The 21,846-nt window shown below is 34.3% G+C and overlaps 1 protein-coding gene across 3 annotated transcripts in view; it reads right to left on the minus strand.

The window, feature by feature from the left end:
• Positions 1-21,846, minus strand: part of LOC143249496 (zinc finger protein 423-like) — a 199,075-nt gene that overhangs the window by 89,185 nt on the left and 88,044 nt on the right. For 2 of the 3 annotated variants that reach the window (XM_076499430.1, XM_076499459.1), the window contains one exon: positions 16,655-16,744. The exons of the other annotated variant lie outside the window; for it this stretch is intronic. In XM_076499430.1, the coding sequence (XP_076355545.1) occupies positions 16,655-16,744 (90 nt within the window). The remainder of the gene's footprint in view (positions 1-16,654; positions 16,745-21,846) is intronic. 3 annotated transcript variants of the gene reach the window in all.

Genomic DNA, 21,846 nt, shown 5'->3' on the forward strand with positions numbered 1-21,846 from the left:
GCAAGGATTTTCCAAACTGAATGGCGTCACTCCAGAAAAATGTATGCAAAGACTTGGATACTTGATTTATCAGATGGTGTACTCAATGAACCTGTGTCAGCAAAAAAGTATTTTTAAAAGAAGAAGTAGTAATTCCGCATGAAAATTTTAACTTCATCACTAAGAATAAATTGAATTGAATATTTCCAGACATGCACTTAACAAATGACAAAACAACGATTTTTCTAGTTAAATCTCATAAAAACATTTAGTCTCAATTGTCGCAGCTCTGTGATCTACTGAAAACAGCTAATCTTTACTCATCTGATCAATGAAGACATAAAGATTTTTAAAAAATCAAGGTATTCATCTTTCGTGTAACTTATGGTAACAATCTGTCGAAACATCCAGATTTTGCTAATCTATTACAATAAAAAATCTACTTGAAATAATTAGCCTCTTGTTCCAGTTAAAAGCTGTTTCTTTTTTGTAAAGTAACATCAAATTACCCACTTCCACATTAAATAGGGGACTTTAAACTGGTTTTTAAAGTACGTCATCACACTCATTCTTTATTAGTTTACAGTTATTTTTAAAAGTTACATTCACCTATTTTACTTTCTGAAGATTTATTTAAATTGGTGATAAAAAAATGAAGGTGAGTCTAAGCGCAGCTGAGTGGTTAGTGTGCTGAACTGCAGATCAGAGGTTCCGGGGCTCATAATTCACCGAAAAACTAAATCACACTTAGCACTTAAGAGCCATAATAGCGTTATAGAATTGACGAGTCAAAACTTACTATTCAAGAGAATGTACGGTGGGTGGTATTGAATAGTTGCATTCCCTCTGATCTGTCATTTCAAAAGTAGACACGGCTGGAGCAGATAGCCCTTTTATAGGTTTGTGTGAAATTTGACAAACAAACACAAAATATGAATATAATTGCTCATACCAAGCGAAAATACTAAACGTTTATTTTAGTTTATCAAGAGTAGGGTGATATAATAATAACAAGGTTGGGCGGTATGGTTAGAAAGATGTACTGTAGTACTGTTTCTTGTTGAACATAAAACCACACAGTGGGCTATCTGTATGTTGCACATTGCAGGTATCAAAACCGGAATTCTAGTGTTACACAGGAGGCACTTAGGTACTGAAGTAAATTTACAGTATAAAATATTTATAAGATTGTGTTCTCTTCCTCACACGTCGTTGTTTTTATATTGGTTTGGTTTGTTTTGAATTTCGAGCAAAGATATACAAGGTTATCTACGTTAGTGGTCCGGTATTAAGGTACTCGACTCGTAATCTGAAGGTCGCGGGTTCGAATCCTCATCACACCAAACGTGCTCGCCCTCTCAGCCGTAGGGATGTTATAACGTGACGGTCAATCCCACTATTCGTTGGTAAAAGAGTAGCCCAAGAGTTGGCGGTAAGCGGTGATGACTAACTACTTTTCTTCTAATCTTACATTGCTAAATTAGGGACGGCTAGCGCAGACAGTCCTCGAGTAACTTTGCACACAAATCAAACCAAACCAATACATGCTAGCCATCCCTAATTTCAAGTGGAAAATCAACTAGTCATCACCACCCACCGCCAACTCTTGGGCTATTCTTTTACTAACGAATATTTGGATTAACCGTCACTTGATAATGCCCCCACGGCTGAAAGGGTGAACATGTTTAGTGGGACGGAAATTCGAGACCGCGACCCGCAAATTGCAAGTCGAACGCTATAACCATCTGACCATGCCATGCCTTTCTATATATGCATTATTAATATGAAGAAAACTGCAAAATAGATTATTCACTAATTTTTCCTCCAGAATCATTATGAAAACGAATAGTAAACATTTTTTTCTTTGAATTAAAGTAATGTCTTTTAGTTTTCCACCCTATTAGTTTTCATTAAATAATTCTACTTTTAGTTATTTTTCTTATAACACCAAATAAAAAATAAAGTTACAAGTTTCATAGAAACATTATTTGATTAGAAAGGAACATAAAAGTTAAAGTATCTTGTAATAAGCTTTAGCTTGTTTTTAGTTATGTAAAGATGAATTAAGATTTGGATAACTTTCTATATTATAATACTGTGTTTCGTATGCACGTTGTCTTACTGAGCAGGTCGGTGACTATGATGATTAGTTCAACTGTGTTCATGCGAGTGTTATGTGTATAAAAACTGATTCGAATTGTATCTACATATAGTTCTATCCCATGATCCACAAACGAGCACATGCTGTGTATGTATCTGACCCTAGTTCAAGAGCAAAATTAGTTATATTTGTTAAATATATTCAAATATTTGATTCGAAATGAGATTTTATCACTGTAATAATATAGTTTGATTTACGAGGTCAGATGTCTCTTCAACATTGATTTGTATTCATCCTTTGATATATTCTTTAAAAGCCAACAAACCCAAGTAATAATGTGAAGAATAAGTCGATATTTTCTAATATTTTATTTTCTAAGCTTTCTATAAGTATTTTGGAGAAACGTCTGAAACATTTCTCTGCCAGGATTCTTTTAATGAAAGAATGACCTCATTTTAGTTGTATTTGCTTCAGAATCCATTTACCAAAGCAATAAAAAAAGAGAGTTAATTACAGATGTATCGATCCCGTTGACAAACCTTGTCTACCGACAAGAGAGCAATAATTGATAACAAAAATGGAAGTTCTAAGCCGAAAAGACCCTATTATTGCTCCAAACTCTTCGTTGTGGGCTATCGAGACGTCCCTGGAGCTCCATTGGTCAGTGTCTGTACAGTAACTGCTGTTAAATAGATAGCGCTGTTGATGCTCCCCAAGCAACGTCTTTTTTTTTTTTTTGTTATTAGGAATGACTACTTTTCAAAAGGGTTGCGTATCTATCTGCGATGCCTTTTAAAATACCGTGTTCTAGAATACAAAACGAGTTACTGTGTTAAAAGTACGAAGTATAGAGAGAAATGTTCAGTTAAGAATGTCATTTAAGATAAGAAGTAATTTGATGGTCAGAATTTTATTTGCAATGAAATTTAAATGTCAAGTAAATATTTTATTGCATTTAACTCGTCTAATTTGGGTTAAGATATAAAAACATTTTATAATTGTGATAACCCAAGTTATATTTAACTTGTAGTGACTTGATAGTCAGAATGTTATAAAAATAATTTTAAATGTCGAAGTAAGTATTTTCTGTATTTATCGCATTTAATTTATATTAAAATAGAAAAATATTTTAAAGTTTTAAAATTTTAGTCTGCTTACAAGAATTTGAAATCATAGTTATTTAATTATATGACTTATTTTTCAAACAAAGAACGGATGAACATTTTGAATTATATGAAATCAAGGTTAGAAAGGACATTGTTGTGCTACAGTATTGCCTATATCAGCTACTTTCATGCCATTGTTTGGCACATTATTTCGTGGCAAAGAAAACTCAATAAAAGACATACAGTTCAATAGTTTCATTAGTTAGAACTCTATTATCAGTATAGTTTGACTGATGAAAGTTGATACAGCTTGGAACTGCAAGTTTTGGCTGGTTATAGAATTAGTTTTTATTATCCGTTGTGAAAAGAATGCCTTTCATATTATAAAATATTATTTTCAATTTACTTTGCTTGAATTTTACGCAAAGCTACTGTTCGCGCTAAGTATCATCACTTTTGAAGTAATGCACTAGAAAGAAGACATATGTGCAAAACCATCTTCCGTCTACTTTTGGGCTACGTTAATCGAATAGTAGGATCTTCCAATTACTTTAATAACGCAACCACAGACACAAAGAGGAGAGAGTGATTATTTTTAACTACATGACCGCTCTTGACCCAACAGTTTAGTAATTACATTGCTAAAGTGTAGTCAAATCTGATAAAAATATAAACGAATTCACTACAACACAGATATTCAGAATCTGTACGAAACCTGTAAGTGATTAATATTTAAAGCTGTCATAATTATGCCACTATAGTGCAATAAAGCATAGTAATTGCTGCTTAAGTAGTAAAAGTTATCAGACAAACATGTGAATCCCAGATTGAGTGTTCTATGCAATCCATTTGAAAATTCAGTTTATCAGTGCACAATTAAAATAATAAAAATTCGCTTTTGTTTTATGCTACGAGTGGGACAGTAACAAGTAAGACGTTAACTGCTTACACCATAATAATAAAAAGCAGATATAAAGAGCGTAATTCAGTTTACTTCTCAAAGAGAGAAACTTAGACACTTTCAAATGAGTGTGTATATTTACTAGTCACAGGGCAAAATATGAACTCGAACTTTCACAATCATAACGATCGAATCGAACATCGATGTCTGACATATTCTTAAAGATAAATAAAAATGTCTTTTCCACAACTACATTTATCTAGTATATTCTATGTGTCAAAATTATATAGTTTCAAAACTTCCTCCTGTGGTTTCCCACTCGTAATAAAAACTTTACATCATTCACCAAAATAGCTGTAATTAAACTTCATAGGTACACAAATATAGCAATTTCAATTCAATCTGGACCGTTTTGTTAAGAGAAGTAACTACTAATTTGATTATTGGACTTAAGTGTTCCAGAAAATTTCGTTTTAACGTTATACAGAGGTCAAGTCTTTAAGTTAAAACAAGTATGTGAACTCACCACGTCGTTACAATCAAGCACGGTCATGCCCCTCTACTTTGACGATAACCTAACAGCATAGTTTCTGTTGCAGAACGCCCCGTCTTTAGGCTGTCATCATATTCAAAGAACACCTACTCCTCCACAAACGTTGTCAATAATTCATCCAGTATACAATGTTGACAATTTCCAATACCATTTTCAATAATCCGATCACAAAAAAATTCATAGGCGCCGAGTTTAGAGACTCAAGCGGTTTGCTTTTATTTAGAATACCATAAATATCCTTTTCATTCTTTAGCTGCTTCTTACATGCAATGGTTTAACTGACATTCGTGGAAGCAGCTTATCTATAAATGACACGTATAGCTTTCTCAGACGTAGTTCTTTTTTGATTATGTTTTGTTATTTGGGGCACGTGAAAAGATTTTGCCAAAATTTATTTACCATTTTGCTAGAGTAACACTTGTTGCAAGGTTCTTTATTGAATGGACCTGGCACCCCAAGTTAATCCATATTCCTTTGTTTTCCAATGTATATCTCCGCCTTGGAAATTTTCAATCTTCGGTCTGAATGCATCTTTATCTCACACACCTTTCAAAAAATGCATTTTTTTTGGCATAGTATTTACAAAATGCCAAAATATGTGAAAAAGTAGTTCTGATTTACATCGTTCCACAGCGATTTTATATCGATTGAGAGTGTGACTGGACTTGTTGTTTTGTATGTTCCAAGTTGTTTTAATGTAACGTACTCAACCTTCAATTCAGTTTCATCACATTAATAATGCCACCCCAGTGGAACAGCGTTATACCTGCGGGCTTAAAACGCTAGAAAACGGGTTAATATACCTGTGATGGGCAGAGCACAGACAGCCCATAGTGTAGTTTTGTGCTTAATTACAAAAAACAAATCACATTAATAACAATATTTGTGTTGCTTATGTCAGAAGTTATTTTAATTGACTTTTAAAACAATTTTACGGAGAAAACATTTAACTAAACGTTAAAGAAATTAGACTGGTTTGCTCTGAATTACTATTGAAGTTCTAGAGCACTCACTATACATTTTTATCAGTATAAAGATGCCAACAAATATCATTAATGGGCATAAAGCTACGAGAATTATAAATGAAATCGAATATTTGCCTCTTGTCGCCTCCACTTTGTTTGTTGTAGTTACTGTCATAGGTTTCCATAACAGGGTATGATGGTGTTACTTTGTAATATTGATACAGAATATCTAGAAAAGATAATTATAATATTGTTTCAAACAGGATAACCTTAAGTTAAGACACACTAACACGAATTATTTTATTTATTTAAGAAAAACTCATGGAAAGAGTTTGAAACACCTGAATCCGAAACGTTTTCCCACACAGTTAACAAACATTCACTTTAAGCAAGAATATTAACTATTTAATAAAGCTGTTTGTAGACACACTTTTTGAACAAAACAGTTTCTAATTTTGAATTTGCTTGAACTAAAAAAAAAGATTCTGGTTAATGTTTATAATGTGTTTGGTTCAGCAAAAATAACACATAATCTGTTATTACCAATAAAGAATATTTTCAAGAGTTAAAGTCATATTGGATGTTAATCACATCAAAAGATGTCATCTCTCCGATACGTGAGAAAAACTTAAACGATTTGCAAATATTATTAATGATAAACTAATTACGTTACAAGAAGCATCACTGAGTATTATTTTAGTTTACTTATATGTTCTCATCGTCTTTAGTAATCTTTAACTAGCAGCTAATATTTTCGAGACATAAATTACAAACAGTTATTTAGCTACATTATTATATCAGTAACGTTTAATGAACCACGTCACTAAGTGGTATTTTTGCTGATAAAAAAAACCAAAAACAGTGAAAGTGTTCCATTGTACCCTGCCCACCGATTAATGTGAATCGGTATCTGAAATAACGTTACTAATGGACATTTTGTTACAGGGTGACTTGAAAAAGTCAGTAAGTATAGTCTGTTTAGACTTTACATTAGTAGCCAATAACAACGACGAGGAACAATTTAAACAGTCACAGAATCCTAACGGTACTATGGGATTCGAACTGGTATGTTCAGTTGGCTAAGGCACTCGACTTTACTCTGAGGGTCGCGAGTACAAATCCCCAACACACCAAACATGCTCGCTCTTTCAGCCGTGAGGGCATCATAATGTGACTGTCAATCCCACTATTCGTTTGTAAAAGAGTCGCCCAATAGTTGGCGGTGGGTGGTGATGACTAGCTGTCTTCTCTATATTCTCTCTCTTACACTGCAAATTTAGGGACGACTAGCGCAGATACCCCTCGTGTAGCTTTTAACTGAACAAACGATAAAATGAAGAAATGAAATAATAGGTTACGAAATCACCAAGTTTCTATATAACTAAAGTAGATATATAAAAATATGTATAACATTAAGCGATTTTATAATATATTCTTTAATTTCAGATTAATAATTCATCAACAAGAAAAGACTGAAGAACTTAAGTAACAATCCAGTTTCACGTTACTCTTAAAGTGACTGACTGCAATATTTACAACGAGTATCGAATGATGAGAACTTACACGGTGCGAGGATTTTCTTGATCAATGATCGATCCTGTTCACAGCCACTAAGCCCTAAAATGGTCACACAGCACTTTATTACAGGCAGTACACGCGACTGTTAATTGTCCAATATATAACATGACTGAATGGTCTTCATGTCAATTTTTATACCCCTACAATCAGCCACTTAGCCTTTATCCACATTATACAGTAGAATACTCATTCTGTATTTAACTAATAATTATTCTCGTTTAGCAGTTGTAATAAGTATGAATAATATATTTTTATGACAGAAAAAAAAATCCTCACTTTTCAAGACCATCTGCAATCTATTGTTTTTTAAACAAAACAATCCAGTTGGGATAAACTCACGGCAACACCACAAAATTGCTCTAATTAGATATCAATGATTCACTGTGCCCTGGCCTCCCTTATACAATAATACATCCCTGTCTACAACTAACTAATTATATCATATTACCAAGAACAATATGTATGTTATTAAGTGTTTAAAATTTAGGGAAAGAAGCAATGGCTTAACGCACAGGTTTTATTATTCTGTAGTTTTCTATGTCGTGTATTGTTTGTTTGCTGTTATGCACAGTGGGATGGATATTTGTTCTGTAGCTACTGCATGGATTGAAGCCCGCATCTTAATGTTATGAATTTTAGATCTCAGAATCTAGCCACTGAGTGCTTAGTTATACATTGATCTTAAATATGTTTACAATAACTGTATGGCATGTGTGATGATTTTACTATAACAGACTGTTAAAAACAACAACAATGAATACATATGTTTAAATTCCATTACAATAATTTTATAGCATTTCACGATAAAACATTTAGAAGCAAACATTTCACATGGTTTTTCCGAATCCGTATCATTACTTCATCAGACGAACGTGATAAGTAGTTGCAGTCTTTTGAATGTGAATGCATTTGTTTAGATAGTTACAAAAATAACTTAGTTGTCAGTGATAAAGAAACTTTCTTCTTACAGTTGAAATTATCTATACAAACGTGTTTAGAAAAGAAAAGAAAAATTAATGGAAAGAGCTATACATTCCTACGCGTTTATTGATTTTACCAGATTTCGGTGTTGAACTTGTAACAGATCCATTTAATCAACTACTTCTTCTCAAAAAAGAGAGAAAAGAATGTATTTCAGATTTATGGTTATCTTTCTTCCAATGCTGCATCATGTGTATAGAAACGAGTCACGTCACTTAAATCTTAGGATTGAAGTCTGTAAAAAGGATATCGTTGTTGCTTTTCTTGTCTGCTAACATAAATATAAATTTAATGCGTCAGACAATTAAGATAAACCAAACAAAATAAAACGATTTGCCTCGATATAAGTGTAAATCGTTCGTATATTTATCCGATGTTCAGCTAACTGCTTGATAATTTGATAGTCCTTAAAAATTATTGGTTATGTACTGTGCTGGGTAAAATATGATTTTATTTTGTACACTTTTGTAAAATATGATTTTACAATGCTGAGCATTGTGGTGCTTAGTGATTATAATATATGTTGTGAAAAAATATTTTTTCCAAAATACAATAATAATAAAAAAACAACAAAGATTCTGTTAAATAAACTAAGTTATCACGGGGGTCTCCAAACTAATGGGCCCGGCACGGCCAGATGGTTAAGGCACTTAACTCGTAATCCGAGGGTCGCGGGTTCGAATTTCCATTTCACCAAACATGCTTTCCCTTTCAGCCGTGGAGCGTTATAATGTGACGGTCAATCCCACTATTAGTTGGCAAAGGAGTAGCCCAAGAGTTGGCGGTGGGTAGTGATGACTAGCTGCCTACCTTCTAGTTTTATACTGTTAACGGCTAACGCAGATAGCCCTCGTGTAGCTTCGCGTGAAATTAAAATAAAACAAACAAACCACGGCCCGCGGGCCACATTCGGTCCGACAAGAGTTTGTTAAAGTAGTAATATTATAAAAAAAACAAAAAATAACACGTAATTGAACAAAAGCCAATCTAGTTGCGATACAACACGTTAACAGTTCATTAAAGTAATATCATGATATTACTATTATTTTCATTTTTAGTGATATAAAAATAAAAAATAAAACATAATTGAGTAAAAGCCAATCTAGGTGCGATACACTTTGATATTTTCCAGCAAATAGAAAAGTGTATCGCACCTAGATTGGCTTTTAGTCAATTACATTTTATTTTTTTTATTTTCATATCATTAAAAATGAAAACAATTCAGGGCACTGAAGCAGCGTGTTTCTTCCCACGCCTGCCCCGTGTATCTTAATGTGTGTCAGTGAATGCTGCTGTTTACTTTATGTTCAAGTTCATAACTCTTCCCAGTTATAATTTCAGGAAAAGGAAAGGAAAAAAAGTTGATTCTGAATGTCGTGTTTTTAAAGAATAGTGGAGTTTGGGCTACTTCGTTGTTGAATCACGTAACAAAGCGTTGTGCTTAATATGCAACGAGACTATGCCAGTGCTAAAATAACACAAGATTCGCAGACATTACCAAACTAAACACTCAAATATTTTTAGTTCACGGGAAAGCTACGTTCAGTCAAATTCGAAACTCTGAAACGTAACTTATCATCACAACAGTTTGTATTTAAGAGGAAAAAAGCCGAAAGTGAAGCTGCAACAAGAGAAAGCTTCCGAGTGGCACACCTGTTAGCCAAGCGAGGAAAACTATTTACTGATGGTGAGCTAATTAAATTATCTATGATTGAAGTAGCCAAAAAAGTGTGCCCAGAAAAAGTAGACTTATTAAAGACTATTAGCCTTTTGGCGAATACAGTTGTTCGTCGAGTCGAGGACATTAGAAGCAATATTGTGTCTCAGCTGAAAGATAAGACCAGAGTTGAGTGCTTTTCCATTGCGCTTGTCGAGTCAACAGACGTGTCCGACACTTCATAGTTGCTATTGTTTATTCGCGAAGTCAATATTAATTTTGAAGTGACTGAAGAATTAGCTCCTGTGTACAGTATGCATGGAATAACCACAGGTGAGAATATTTTCAAAGAGGTCGAAAAATCACTAACTTAGTGCAACCTGGAATGGAAACAGCTGAAGTGTGGTAAAATACGTGTGGTGCAGGAAAAGGTTTAGTTGGGCAAATTTACAAAGCTGTTGAAATTGTAATTTGTTCCAAACCTATGCTTCTTCATTGCATTATTCATCAGCAGGCAGTGTGTGGAAAATATTTGGCTCTGTCATGTGTCATGGAAACTGTAGTTTCAACAGTGAACTTTATTCGCTCTCAGGAACTCAACCATCGTCAATTACGTGAATCTTTGGCGTAAATAGAAGCAACATATCCCGAATTGCCCAACCACACTTCAGTTCGGTGGCTTAGTTGTGGGAAGGTTATGTCGCAATTTTTAAAACATGAAATTTTCTTAAATAAAAAGACGTCCTCAACTGTTACTCACAAACAGTGAAAGTCTTCTTTTTATGTAGACTTGACCATGTACATGAATGAATTCACTCTTAGATTACAAGGCGAAACCACGCTTATCCGCGATATGTACACCGAGGTGAAGGCATTTCGGCAAAAAGTAATTACTTTTGAGTCTCAGTTCATAAGGAGTTGCTTCACACACTTTTCATGTTGTGAAAAGTTCAAGCAAGAAGCGGGATCCTCGTTCCCACTTAGGCTGTACAAGATATCCTTTCTGAGGTGAAACTACAGTTACAGGAGCGTTTTTCTAATCTTGATGGGAGTGCAACAGAAATAAGGATCTTTCAAAATCCATTTGATTAAAAGACTGATGAACTACCACCTGAAGTTCAAATTGAAGTGATTGATCTGCAATCGAACGACGAAGGATAAATACAAGGGAAACTGAGAGTGTTCTATAAATGTCTTCTAAGTGATCAAAACGTTCATTTAAAAAAAAATTGCTTGTGAATTCATTTCAGTTTTGACACTACCTCTTTCTGTGAAAAGATGAAGTATGTGAAACCTAGTTACAGATCATTCTTATCTGATGAGAATTTGCAATCACTTTTGATGATAGAGAGCATTATCTTTAAATCTCAGTTAGGTGTAATTTTTGTCAGAATAGCACCAGATACGTGCTTCTCACCAATGCTAAAAAACTACGATTGTGCATCTTAAATATTTTCAATATGTTCTTATGGAAAATAAATTAGTGATGTTGAATTCTGATCATGTATGCATCCCTACTTAATTATAATACAAGCCCTCCAGCTCGCGTAGCTTAAAACGATCTACAATCCGGCCCTTGTACAAAAGAGTTTAAAGACCTATCCATCATATCCATCTAATTCAAATTTTTCCATTTTTTTGTGATTTGAAAGCGTTACTTCTTGCAAATTTAAGAACTTTGATAATTATTCGATTGTACTGAACAGGTTTTGGATTTGGCAATAAGCTGGATGGAACATCATGTTATCAATAACTTAATGAGGCCTATAATGCACACGTATTTAATTTTCCGTTTTCTACTTTTTTGTTTACTATTCAGCTGTACCAGACATACTTTTTTTCTACATAATGTATTAGTTTGTTCCTTCGATCAGAATTAGATTTGTGAACATAAAATCCAGTTAATTACAGAACTGTATTAATTTCAGGATTCAACACGTAGCTCCAGGCTTATTGTATTATCTAATGTGTGATGTTTTAAAACTGAAGGAACAGTTTGCGACCACCTTGTTTTAGACAAATTCAAATTCTGAATGCTAAATAAATTGGTAAATATAATTAATATTAAAGTATCTGAAGTTCAAATACTTCATGTAAAAGAAGTACGTTACACTGCGTATACTTCTTTCTATATTATCTATATAGAGAAAAACCAAAAATGAGTAGTTTTGATCATTATGTATCTTTTTATTATACAGTTTAGTCTGCCCAAATCTAATAAACAAAACAAATTTCGTGAAAACTTTGTAACTATTCATTTACACAAATATAATCAAAATAACTTTAAGCACTTGACTGGAGGGAAGAAAACAGTTAATAAAAACAATCTCATTCACGTAAAAAATGTAACATCTCATTTGTTAACGTTATGAGAACTGTAACAAGTATTACAGTTTTAACGATTTTGTGGCATATAGTATTCTATTTCTTATATTACTTACCCCCACCGACAATGTGTAAATCCTTGATGACGAGAAACCCACTTGAAATAAAAATGTATATCAGAATGGCTGTTAACTCTTTGTTAACCTGAAGATGACCTAGGAAAGTCGAAACGTTGTTCTATGCTTATCAGTAAAAGTGTTAATACCCATACCAGCCGTTCTGAGATACAATGTCTAAATCCGAAGTGCGATTCCACACGGTGGACAAAGCGCAAATAGTTTGTTGTGTATCTTTGAGCTACAAATATAACATCAGAATTATTTAATTAACTACTAATGTTTATACATCTGAAATATTAGTCTCATTTTTTATACATTTAAAACCACGTGTTTCGACCATAACTTTCCCGTTTTGATGTTATAAACGAAGATAAACAGCGAAACGGCAAATGTAATGTCCTCTAAGTGTACAATTTGTCCTTCAGTAGAGATGTGTAGAAAGCTTAACATTTTCAACATCTTTCAAAAAACTTAGAAATGTTTTATAAAATGCAATTTTTTTTTATAAAAGTGCATTTCAGTTGTACGTACTGAATCGTTCACGGGCATGTTTCATTAGAGCGATCTCTTAACTAATGCACATTCAAATCCACTTAAAAATCTCATCCAAGTAATCTCAAACAAGCGTGGGTGCGGTAGGAAGCATAACCATAAACGTATAATTTTTCTAACATTTGGAGGTAACGAGTAAAGTAATTACGCAAAAAAATTTCTTTTATCTGTTCCTGGACGATGTTTTTATTCACAATTTGGTTCGAATCGTTTTTTTTTTATTCTCGTTGCAAAAGAAAAGTAAAAAATTTCAAACTTCTTTTCTAATTATTATTTTTTTAATGTTAACACCAATATTACTTTTCACCTTTAAACCAAACAGAAAGATTTGCTGCGAATGTCATAATTATAAATGTTCATGTGCATGAGCTTTTATTGAGGATTCGTGGGAATCCTTTTCATTAATAGTTATTTGATGATGATATCATTGGATAAGAAGAGCACAAAAATGTATTTCCACCAATAAGTATCACAGTTCCAGAATCATCAGAAAACCCGTCTAACGACATGCAATCACAACTATTTGATGAGCCAACGTAATGATTACAAAAAGTATATATGGTTAACGCTAAAGACATTTCAAGAAACACTTGAATTTGTTGTTTGAGTAAAGCGGGGAATACCTGATTTTTCCCCACAATAAGGTCCTGTTTTAAACTTGTTTAGGTTCCATTAAAATCTAAAAAAAAAACAAAGGTAAAATGACGTTGTGTTTTGGATAGATTACAGAAACACCTTATTTCGTGCTTGGCTGTCACCCATGGCTGACGGAAGCTGTTCATGCAGCAAACGCAGACAAGGGACGCTAGTCTTGGTCATGAGCGTGGATTTAAATGAACAACATAATGATCCAGACAGTTTTTATACTTTTGATCACTTTCCAACACTTTCCTAGATGCAACAGATTCTGGTATCTTAGAAAGCTAAAAAAAAATGTTGATATTTTTCAAAATTGACATTACCCATTTTAATTCCAAGAAAATAAACAGAAAAAGGCTTCAAGATGGGTGGCCAAATGCTAAAGTTTTGATTTTCAAGTGTAAGTCTAAATAAACATTAACGACTTAAAAAAACTGGGATATAGGCGACGTGGTTTTAACAATGATAGCGATACATGTCTAGGTCTAGTAACGCATAAAAATCTATTTAAACATTTCGAGAGAAAGAGGAGTTGGATAAATATGGCACTGATGACAACTCAGTTTAACTGTATTATTTGCCTATACAGTTGCAAATCTCAAACACTCTTTACAACAGTCGTTATAATTGATTATGGATACTTCTTTACAGATTATTCTACTCTGTCTCATATTACATGATCTTACCTGAAGATATGTCATATATATTGTCCCGAGTTTCAATTTAATAAACATCTAAGGACATGTATAAGACTGTTGCATCTTTTAAAATGACGAATCTTAATTTATTTAAATTACAGTCACGCTAAGTTCATCCATGTTGAAGATCCCAAGTAATTAGAGGTGTAAGAAGACTACAGTCAATATTACTTAATATATGAGCATATGAATATGAATCCACAGTGCGAGGTCGCTGACAATCGACCAGGACAATGCTGACGTCATCCTATTATATATCAATATTTGTAATTTCTTGCTCGTTTCATTTTATTTCCCTTTTTCACGATGCTTTGTATTTATATTTGTATTTGTATTTATAGCCAAACTACTTATTCATGCGCTCTTTCTAAATTTCAGCATCAACAACATATATTACTTTATTAAAGTATATAAAATGGGAAACTGATCGGGCTTCGACATCTGCGATGGTTACAGCAATAATAACTCATTCTATATCTTTGTGTTTAACAAAAACACAAATCTGAAAATATCACCGTTTTGCTGATAATTAAAGTGTGATGTGATATTACCCACAGTTATAATAAACCATTCTATAGCTTTGTGAGTGGCCCGGCATGGCCAAGCGTGTTAAGGCGTGCGACTCGTAATCTGAGGGTCGCGGATTCGCATCCCCGTCACGCCAAACATGCTTGCCCTTTCAGCCGTGTGGGCGTTATAATGTGACGGTCAATCCCACTATTTGTTGGTAAAAGAGTAGTCCAAGAGTTGGCGGTGGGTGGTGATGACTAGCTGCCTTCCCTCTAGTCTTACATTGCTAAATTAGGGACGGCTAGCACAGATAGCCCTCGAGTAGCTTTGTGCGATATTCAAAAACAAAAGCTTTGTGAGAAACAAAAAACAAATTTGAAAAGATCAGCGTTTCGCTAAGTGTGATGTAATATTACCCACAGTAATAATATCCCATTCTATAGCTTTGTGTTTGACAAAAAAAAAACAAATCTAAAAAGATCAGCGTTTCGCTAAGTGTGATGTGATATTATCCACAGTAATAATAACCCATTCTATAGCTTTGTGTGATGTCCACAAAAACGTTCAGATTCTTTAGATTTCGTCGATTATGCATCTTATGAGTTACATTATGCTGTAATTAATTCAAATGTTCCTATTTTATTTAACATTCAGTTACCACATTAATTTTTTCAAGTTTTTGACTTGAGACATACATTTAGAAGTAATTTTTTAATTAGGAACGTATTACATCGCTTCCTGTGTCATTGTTAACTTATGCTGATAACAACATCAAGTGCACTTTTGAAACATGAGAAACTACCTTACAGTAGTGGGGCGTCAATTTCAACATATTCTGTTAAACAGTAAGTACAATAGGAATTACATTTAGAAGTAATTTTTAAATTAGAAATGTATTACATCGCTTCCTGTGTCATTGTTAACTTATGCTGATAACATCAAGTGCACTTCTGAAACATGAGAAATTACCTTACAGTAGTGGGGCGTCAATTTCAACATATTCTGTTAAACAGCAAGTACAATAGGGAAACGATGTCAAATTGAACTAAGACCAATAATTTTAAATTAATGACAAATTACGGCTCAAATATCATTAACAGAGGATATTGAATGTGATGTAATAACTATAATGTTGCGTTTTCTGATGTATTGATTTATAATAGTCTTCGTTGATGTACATGATACTATTTCGATTATGAACTCGGCTCAGCATGGCCAGGTGGGTTAAGGCGTTCGACTCGTAATATGAGGGTCGCGGGTTCGAATCCCCGTCGTACCAAACATGCTCGCCCTTTCAGCCGTGGGGGCGTTATAATGTAACGGTCAATCTCACTATTCGTTGATAAAAGAGTAGCTTAAGAGTGGGCGGTGGGTGGTAGTGAATAGCTGCCTTTTATCTAGTCTTACACTGCTAAACTAGGGATGGCCAGCGCAGATAGCCCTCGTGTAACTTTGCGCGAAATTCAAAAACAAAGAAACAGTTATGAACTAAATAGCTGACTTATTATTTACCAGATGCTATTCATACCATATTGACTTATAATAAAGTATTGTTGAATAAATGAAAAATAGCTTAATCATAATTATCTCAACACCAACAGTTATGCATATGATGTCTTATTAATTAATATTATCTTTTACTCATTCCTATTTTTAAACAAACCTTAAAACACATTGAATTTGCTATTATACATCATGATTCTTTACGTAGGTGAATATTTTTCTAAATCTATCAGTGCTTGCTATCTAGAGGGTTTGCGTGTTAATCAGTTATATATCATATCTATCTATACGCCTATAAGTGTAACACGAGTGTTTATAAATATCAAGTTAAAATATTGGTTGACTGTTGCAGAAATACACAGAACTCTGAAATACATCGATCCAGGACCCCTGAGTTGTCAGACTGAGAGTTCCAACCTTTCTAACTCCTCTCCCCAGAGAAACAAGAAGGAAGCTCCACGGGGAATCTTCAAACCTGGACACTTACCTGATTCAAAGTTGTTTTCGGTCTCCATGGCAACAGTGGGTGCCTCTGTATCGCCTAGAGGATTGAAGACAATCGCTGAGTCTTCCAGACCTGCAACAGAAGGCAAACAGAGGCGACTCAATTAGAGCCAGGTTTTAGGATTAAGCCTAGATTTACAGCCCCCTAGTTACTTCGTGTTGGTGCCAACCGCCCACAGAGAATGATCCCGCTGGTAAAAGACATTACTGAGTCTCTGCACAAAGCTGAATGTCGGGGAAGGACCAATCTTTAATTACACAACGTGGGCCGAAAAGATGTGGACTTCAACAAAACTCCAAGGTTCCTGCCGAGTGCAACTGGCATTTAACTGCTGACGTTGTGGGAAACTTCTCACTAGGGTGCCGGAAAATAAGCTGATGACAGCATACACTGTCATTTCTACGGCAGGTTTGGAATGCCAAACAAAAACGCTCACTACCAGAAAACGTTCCTTAGCTCAATCAATAAGACACCAAAAAGGGGAGGACTATAAGTGTTTAAAATATTAATTGTGTATAGATTAATTACTGAAAAGCTGCAATCAAGTTATGAAAAGTGTTGTCTTACTTTTAGTACACAAAATGTGCGTTTATTAAACTTACAAAGAAACACATATAATTCTAAGATATCTTTCAGTATATATCATATATTATTTTACGAAAACAAACCAATCATAGATAATATAATCTCTTTAAAAACATTTTAATCTCTGTAATTGGTCAAAGTATTAATATGTTCTTGAGATATCTCTAGTCGTAATCAGAGAATTGCAAGTTCGAATCACCATTACCAGATATGCTCGTTTTATCAGCCGTGGGGTTGTTATAATGTCAAAATCCACTATCTCCTGGTAAAAGAGTAGTCCAAGAATAGAGGCTGAGTGGTGTTGAATAACCGCCTTCCCTCTAGTCTAATACTTCAGAATTAGGGACGGCTGGCACAATTAGCCCTCATGCAGCTTTGCGCAAAAGTAAAAAAAAACAAACAAACAAAATTAATATACAATAGATCTGGAACTGTACGTGACTCTTACAGAATAATGAACAAAGAGAAGTGTGCTCCTCATATTGAATATTTAATTGATTACCATATATGGACATGGCCTTGAAATGGGCTGGAGTACAATGTAATAGTATAACTTCTGATCTGCTTGTTGCAATTAAAGGAATATTTTATAGTTGCAAACTTACAAATGCGAGGAGAGAAAAAGGTCAAGTTGAATTTCACCATTTCAGGCCTAACGAAACACCAATAAAAACAAAAATAAACACCAGAAAATTTAAAGTTTTACTGCATGTTTGTTTGTTTTAAAATTTGCGCAAAGCTACACGAGGGCTATCTGCGCTAGCTGTGCCTAATTTAGCAGTATAAAACTATAGTGGATGCAGCTAGTCGTCACCATTTACCACCAACTCTCTGGCTACTCTTTTACCAACAAAAAGTGGAATTGACTGTAATATTATAATATCCCCAAATCTTAAAGGGCAAGCATATTTGATATGATGGAGATTCGGACCTACTCTCATCAGATTACGAGGAGAGAGCCCTAACCACTGGGTCTTCAGTGGAAGAGAAACTTGTGGATAATCTATATATAACCTTTTAAGTGCGAGATACATGGAGGAAGTTAGAGAAATATTAATATTATAGTATCATAAACAGAGTAGCCTGGAGCATACAATTAGAACCGAAGCTCTAATTATAGTTAACTTGAATATAATGAAAAGGTTAGTTGATGGAACCTAAGTTTGGTGATAATAGTAATATTATAAAATATGATTCTAACGATTACATGTCTACATGTTAGATGGATTACCCTAAGTGGTTCAATGGGAAGCTTAATAGCTTGTGATAATAAAATTCAGGGTTCGATATCCATAGTGGGTACAGATAAACCTTTTTTGATATTTTATGTTTAAAGACAAACAAACGAAGAGACAAATAGTAAAGGTTAGATACATAAATGTGATAAGACATAATAAAGAGTAACAAAATAAGAAATGCCTAGTGATAATAACAAAATAAGTAAAGTATGAAACCAAAGGTGTTGATACTATATGTTATATTAACACAAATATTGTGATATACAAACAAACAGAATAAACCGCCTAATCTGATGACAGCAAAGATCAAACAAAGATAAATCTAACAGTAAAACATAAGAAATATGCATCTTAGAACTACGAAACAGATATCATTCAAACAGCATTGTATGCTTGTTAGTTCTTAAGTGCAAAGCTACACAATGTGCTGTCCGTGCTCTGCTAACAGCAGGTATGAAATGTAAATAAACTAACCTACATTTAATGCTAAACAACGCAGTACATAATCTTAAGTCAATGGCCTGGCATGGCCTAGCGTGTTAAGGTGTGCGACTCCTAATCTGAGGGTCGCGGGTTCTCATCCTCGTCGCGCCAAACATGCTCGCCCTCCCAGCCGTGGGGGCGTAAAATGTTACGGTCAATCCCACTATTTGTTGGTAAAAGAGTAGCCCAAGAATTGGCGATGGGTGGTGATGACTAGCTGCCTTCCCTCTAGTCTTACACTGCTAAATTAGGGGCGGCTAGCACGGATAGCCCTCGAGTAGCTTTGTGCGAAATTCAAAAAACAACCATATCTTAAGCCAAGATTGAGTTAGTGTAGCTAGAATACTTTGAACTTTAAATTATTCTTTGATTTTTTTACGAACTGTTGTACGGTAAGTTTCCGGACTTAGAATGTTAAAATACGGGACTCGAATATTCAAGGTAGGTACAAAACTAATGAGTAATATAAGAAAACATTAGTTTCATATTAACTCAGCAAGCCATCAGACACGAATAAAAGGAAAGTGTTCATCGTAACCATAAAGGACAAGGAATGAAATATTTAAAAGAGCCTAATATGATAATACAATGCATAAATAGGTTACCACACATCGACAAATAACCAACGATAATACTAACGATGTGTGTTTTTCTTAAAGCAAAACCACATTGGGCTATCTGCTGAGTCCACTGAAGGGAATCTAACCACTGATTATAGTGTTGTAAATCCGTAGACTTACCGATGTACCAGCGGGAGCAGTTGTCTAATACTAACAATGGATTACATAAATATAATTTTAGGCTTAGAAATAACAGCCACTAAACTTTAAATGTGAAAACTTTAATTATGACTAATTGTGTTTATTATTTTTTTTTTCCTCAAATAGCCTTTTATATTTTTATGATGAAATTCGATTACTAGAAAACTTATGTTTTATTAAGCCGAAGTAAGTTTCCTAATACAAGTTCATGTGTGTGGTGTCTTTTTTTCGGCCTGGCATGGCCTAGCGCGTTAAGGCGTGCGATTCGTAATCTGAGGGTCGCGGGTTCGCGCCCGAGTCGCGCCAAACATGCTCGCCCTCCCAGCCGTGGGGACGTTATAATATGACGGTCAATCCCACTATTCGTTGATAAAAGAGTAGCCAAAGGCAGATAGCCCTCGAGTAGCTTTGTGCGAAATTCCAAAACAAAAGGTGTCTTTTTCTGTGAGTGGAAGAGCAAGCGATGAAACAAAACAAAAAATAATTAACACATTTATTATCTTTAAAGTTTAGAAAATTTCTTTAATTTAAAACCAAAATAGAAATAAAGATTTCGAAGGGACTTTTGACTATATCACCAATACTATTCTTTTTTATTACGCTTCCATTATTTAAGTTGAATAATTGAAAATTATTGGGAACTATTTCCTTCTAAGCTACATTTACATTCATCTGTCGTCAACGTATCATGTTTCCTTACTTTTGTAAGGCAAGTTAGGACCTTTCATAATCAAGCATTATTATACAGTCTTAGTCAAAATATTTCCTTATTTTATAATAAATAATACCATTATTATTAAGGTGAAATACAAATACACTTAGTGCTGTCAAACTGAGAAATTTATGTTATATTAAACAGTTACACATGTAGTTTGTATAATGCGAAGGTTCTTTAGACATCATGAACGATTTATAAAAATAGTAGTCAATTTTATCAGACACCTATGGGAAGATATGTAATTCACCATTTCACTTATTACAACAAAACCTTACCAATATATAAATATATAATGTCAAAATATAACATGAAATTATTATAAATAGCGCACGTAACCTTATATCAGTTCAAAACAATTCAATACGTGGTTGGTCCTTCTTTTATTAACCTCGTCAAAACGAGTGGCAATTGTCGATAAAGTTATTGATGTAATCCGCCATTATTTCTTTTCAACCTGTCACAAGAAGGCGACGCAACTCAGCTACAGTAGTTGATTTAGAGTCGTGTTTAGCAATTTTACAGTTCAGCTCTGCCCAGCAGTTTTCAATGAGATTACGATCTGAATACTTTGTTGGCTGTGGCAATCTCTGTGAGCAGCATTGTCATCCTGGAACACAAAGTTGTTGTCAAACCTTGCCCTACCATATGGCAGAAATATCGTCTCTATGTGATGTCTGTAGGAGCACCACTAACATTTTCTTGAATGATATGAAGAGCAGTGTTTCCTACTATGATGAATGGCTGTTCAAACAGGTACTGCACCACCTTCTGTGTGTTCCGTGTGGGAAATACAATCTTTCTTCATCTTTTTTACAGGAAGAAACGACGAACGCAAATATTACCGTCAGTTTTAACAAATCGGAAACAGAACTAATCTGAGAAGATGACTTGTCGCTAACGTGCTAATTTATAAATTGGCGTGCTGTTTTGCCCAAGTAACTCGATTAATTCTGGATAATATCGGTTTGCAGGTAGTTTTTATTGTAAAATAACTTTGATGGTAAGTCTCCTATTCACAGTTCATCTAAATACCTTGGAATGAATATGTTCATGCCATTTCTATTGTAGGGTGTTGCAAGACAACTTTCTACCTTGACGTATTAACCTGATCAAAACACGGTCATCTTGGGCAGTTGTTTTTTGGCGTTCAGCAGTAGACTTTCCTGGAACAACGTTTTCTGTGACTCGATGACGTTCTGGCAATGCCCATTTGCTTCGTCCTCTTTCTGGACAGTCGAACAATTAATATGACGTCCTATAAATTCTAGCATGTGACTAGGCATGACTCTACACCAAGTACAGAGAAAATGTCTGAACAAAGCGTTGATCTCTACAATGTTTTGAGTCCGTTTTACTTCACCACACGATGATGTGTTTAGAAAAAGATTA

The sequence above is a fragment of the Tachypleus tridentatus genome, chromosome 1, assembly GCF_004210375.1.
Source record: "Tachypleus tridentatus isolate NWPU-2018 chromosome 1, ASM421037v1, whole genome shotgun sequence".
NCBI lineage: Eukaryota > Metazoa > Arthropoda > Merostomata > Xiphosura > Limulidae > Tachypleus > Tachypleus tridentatus.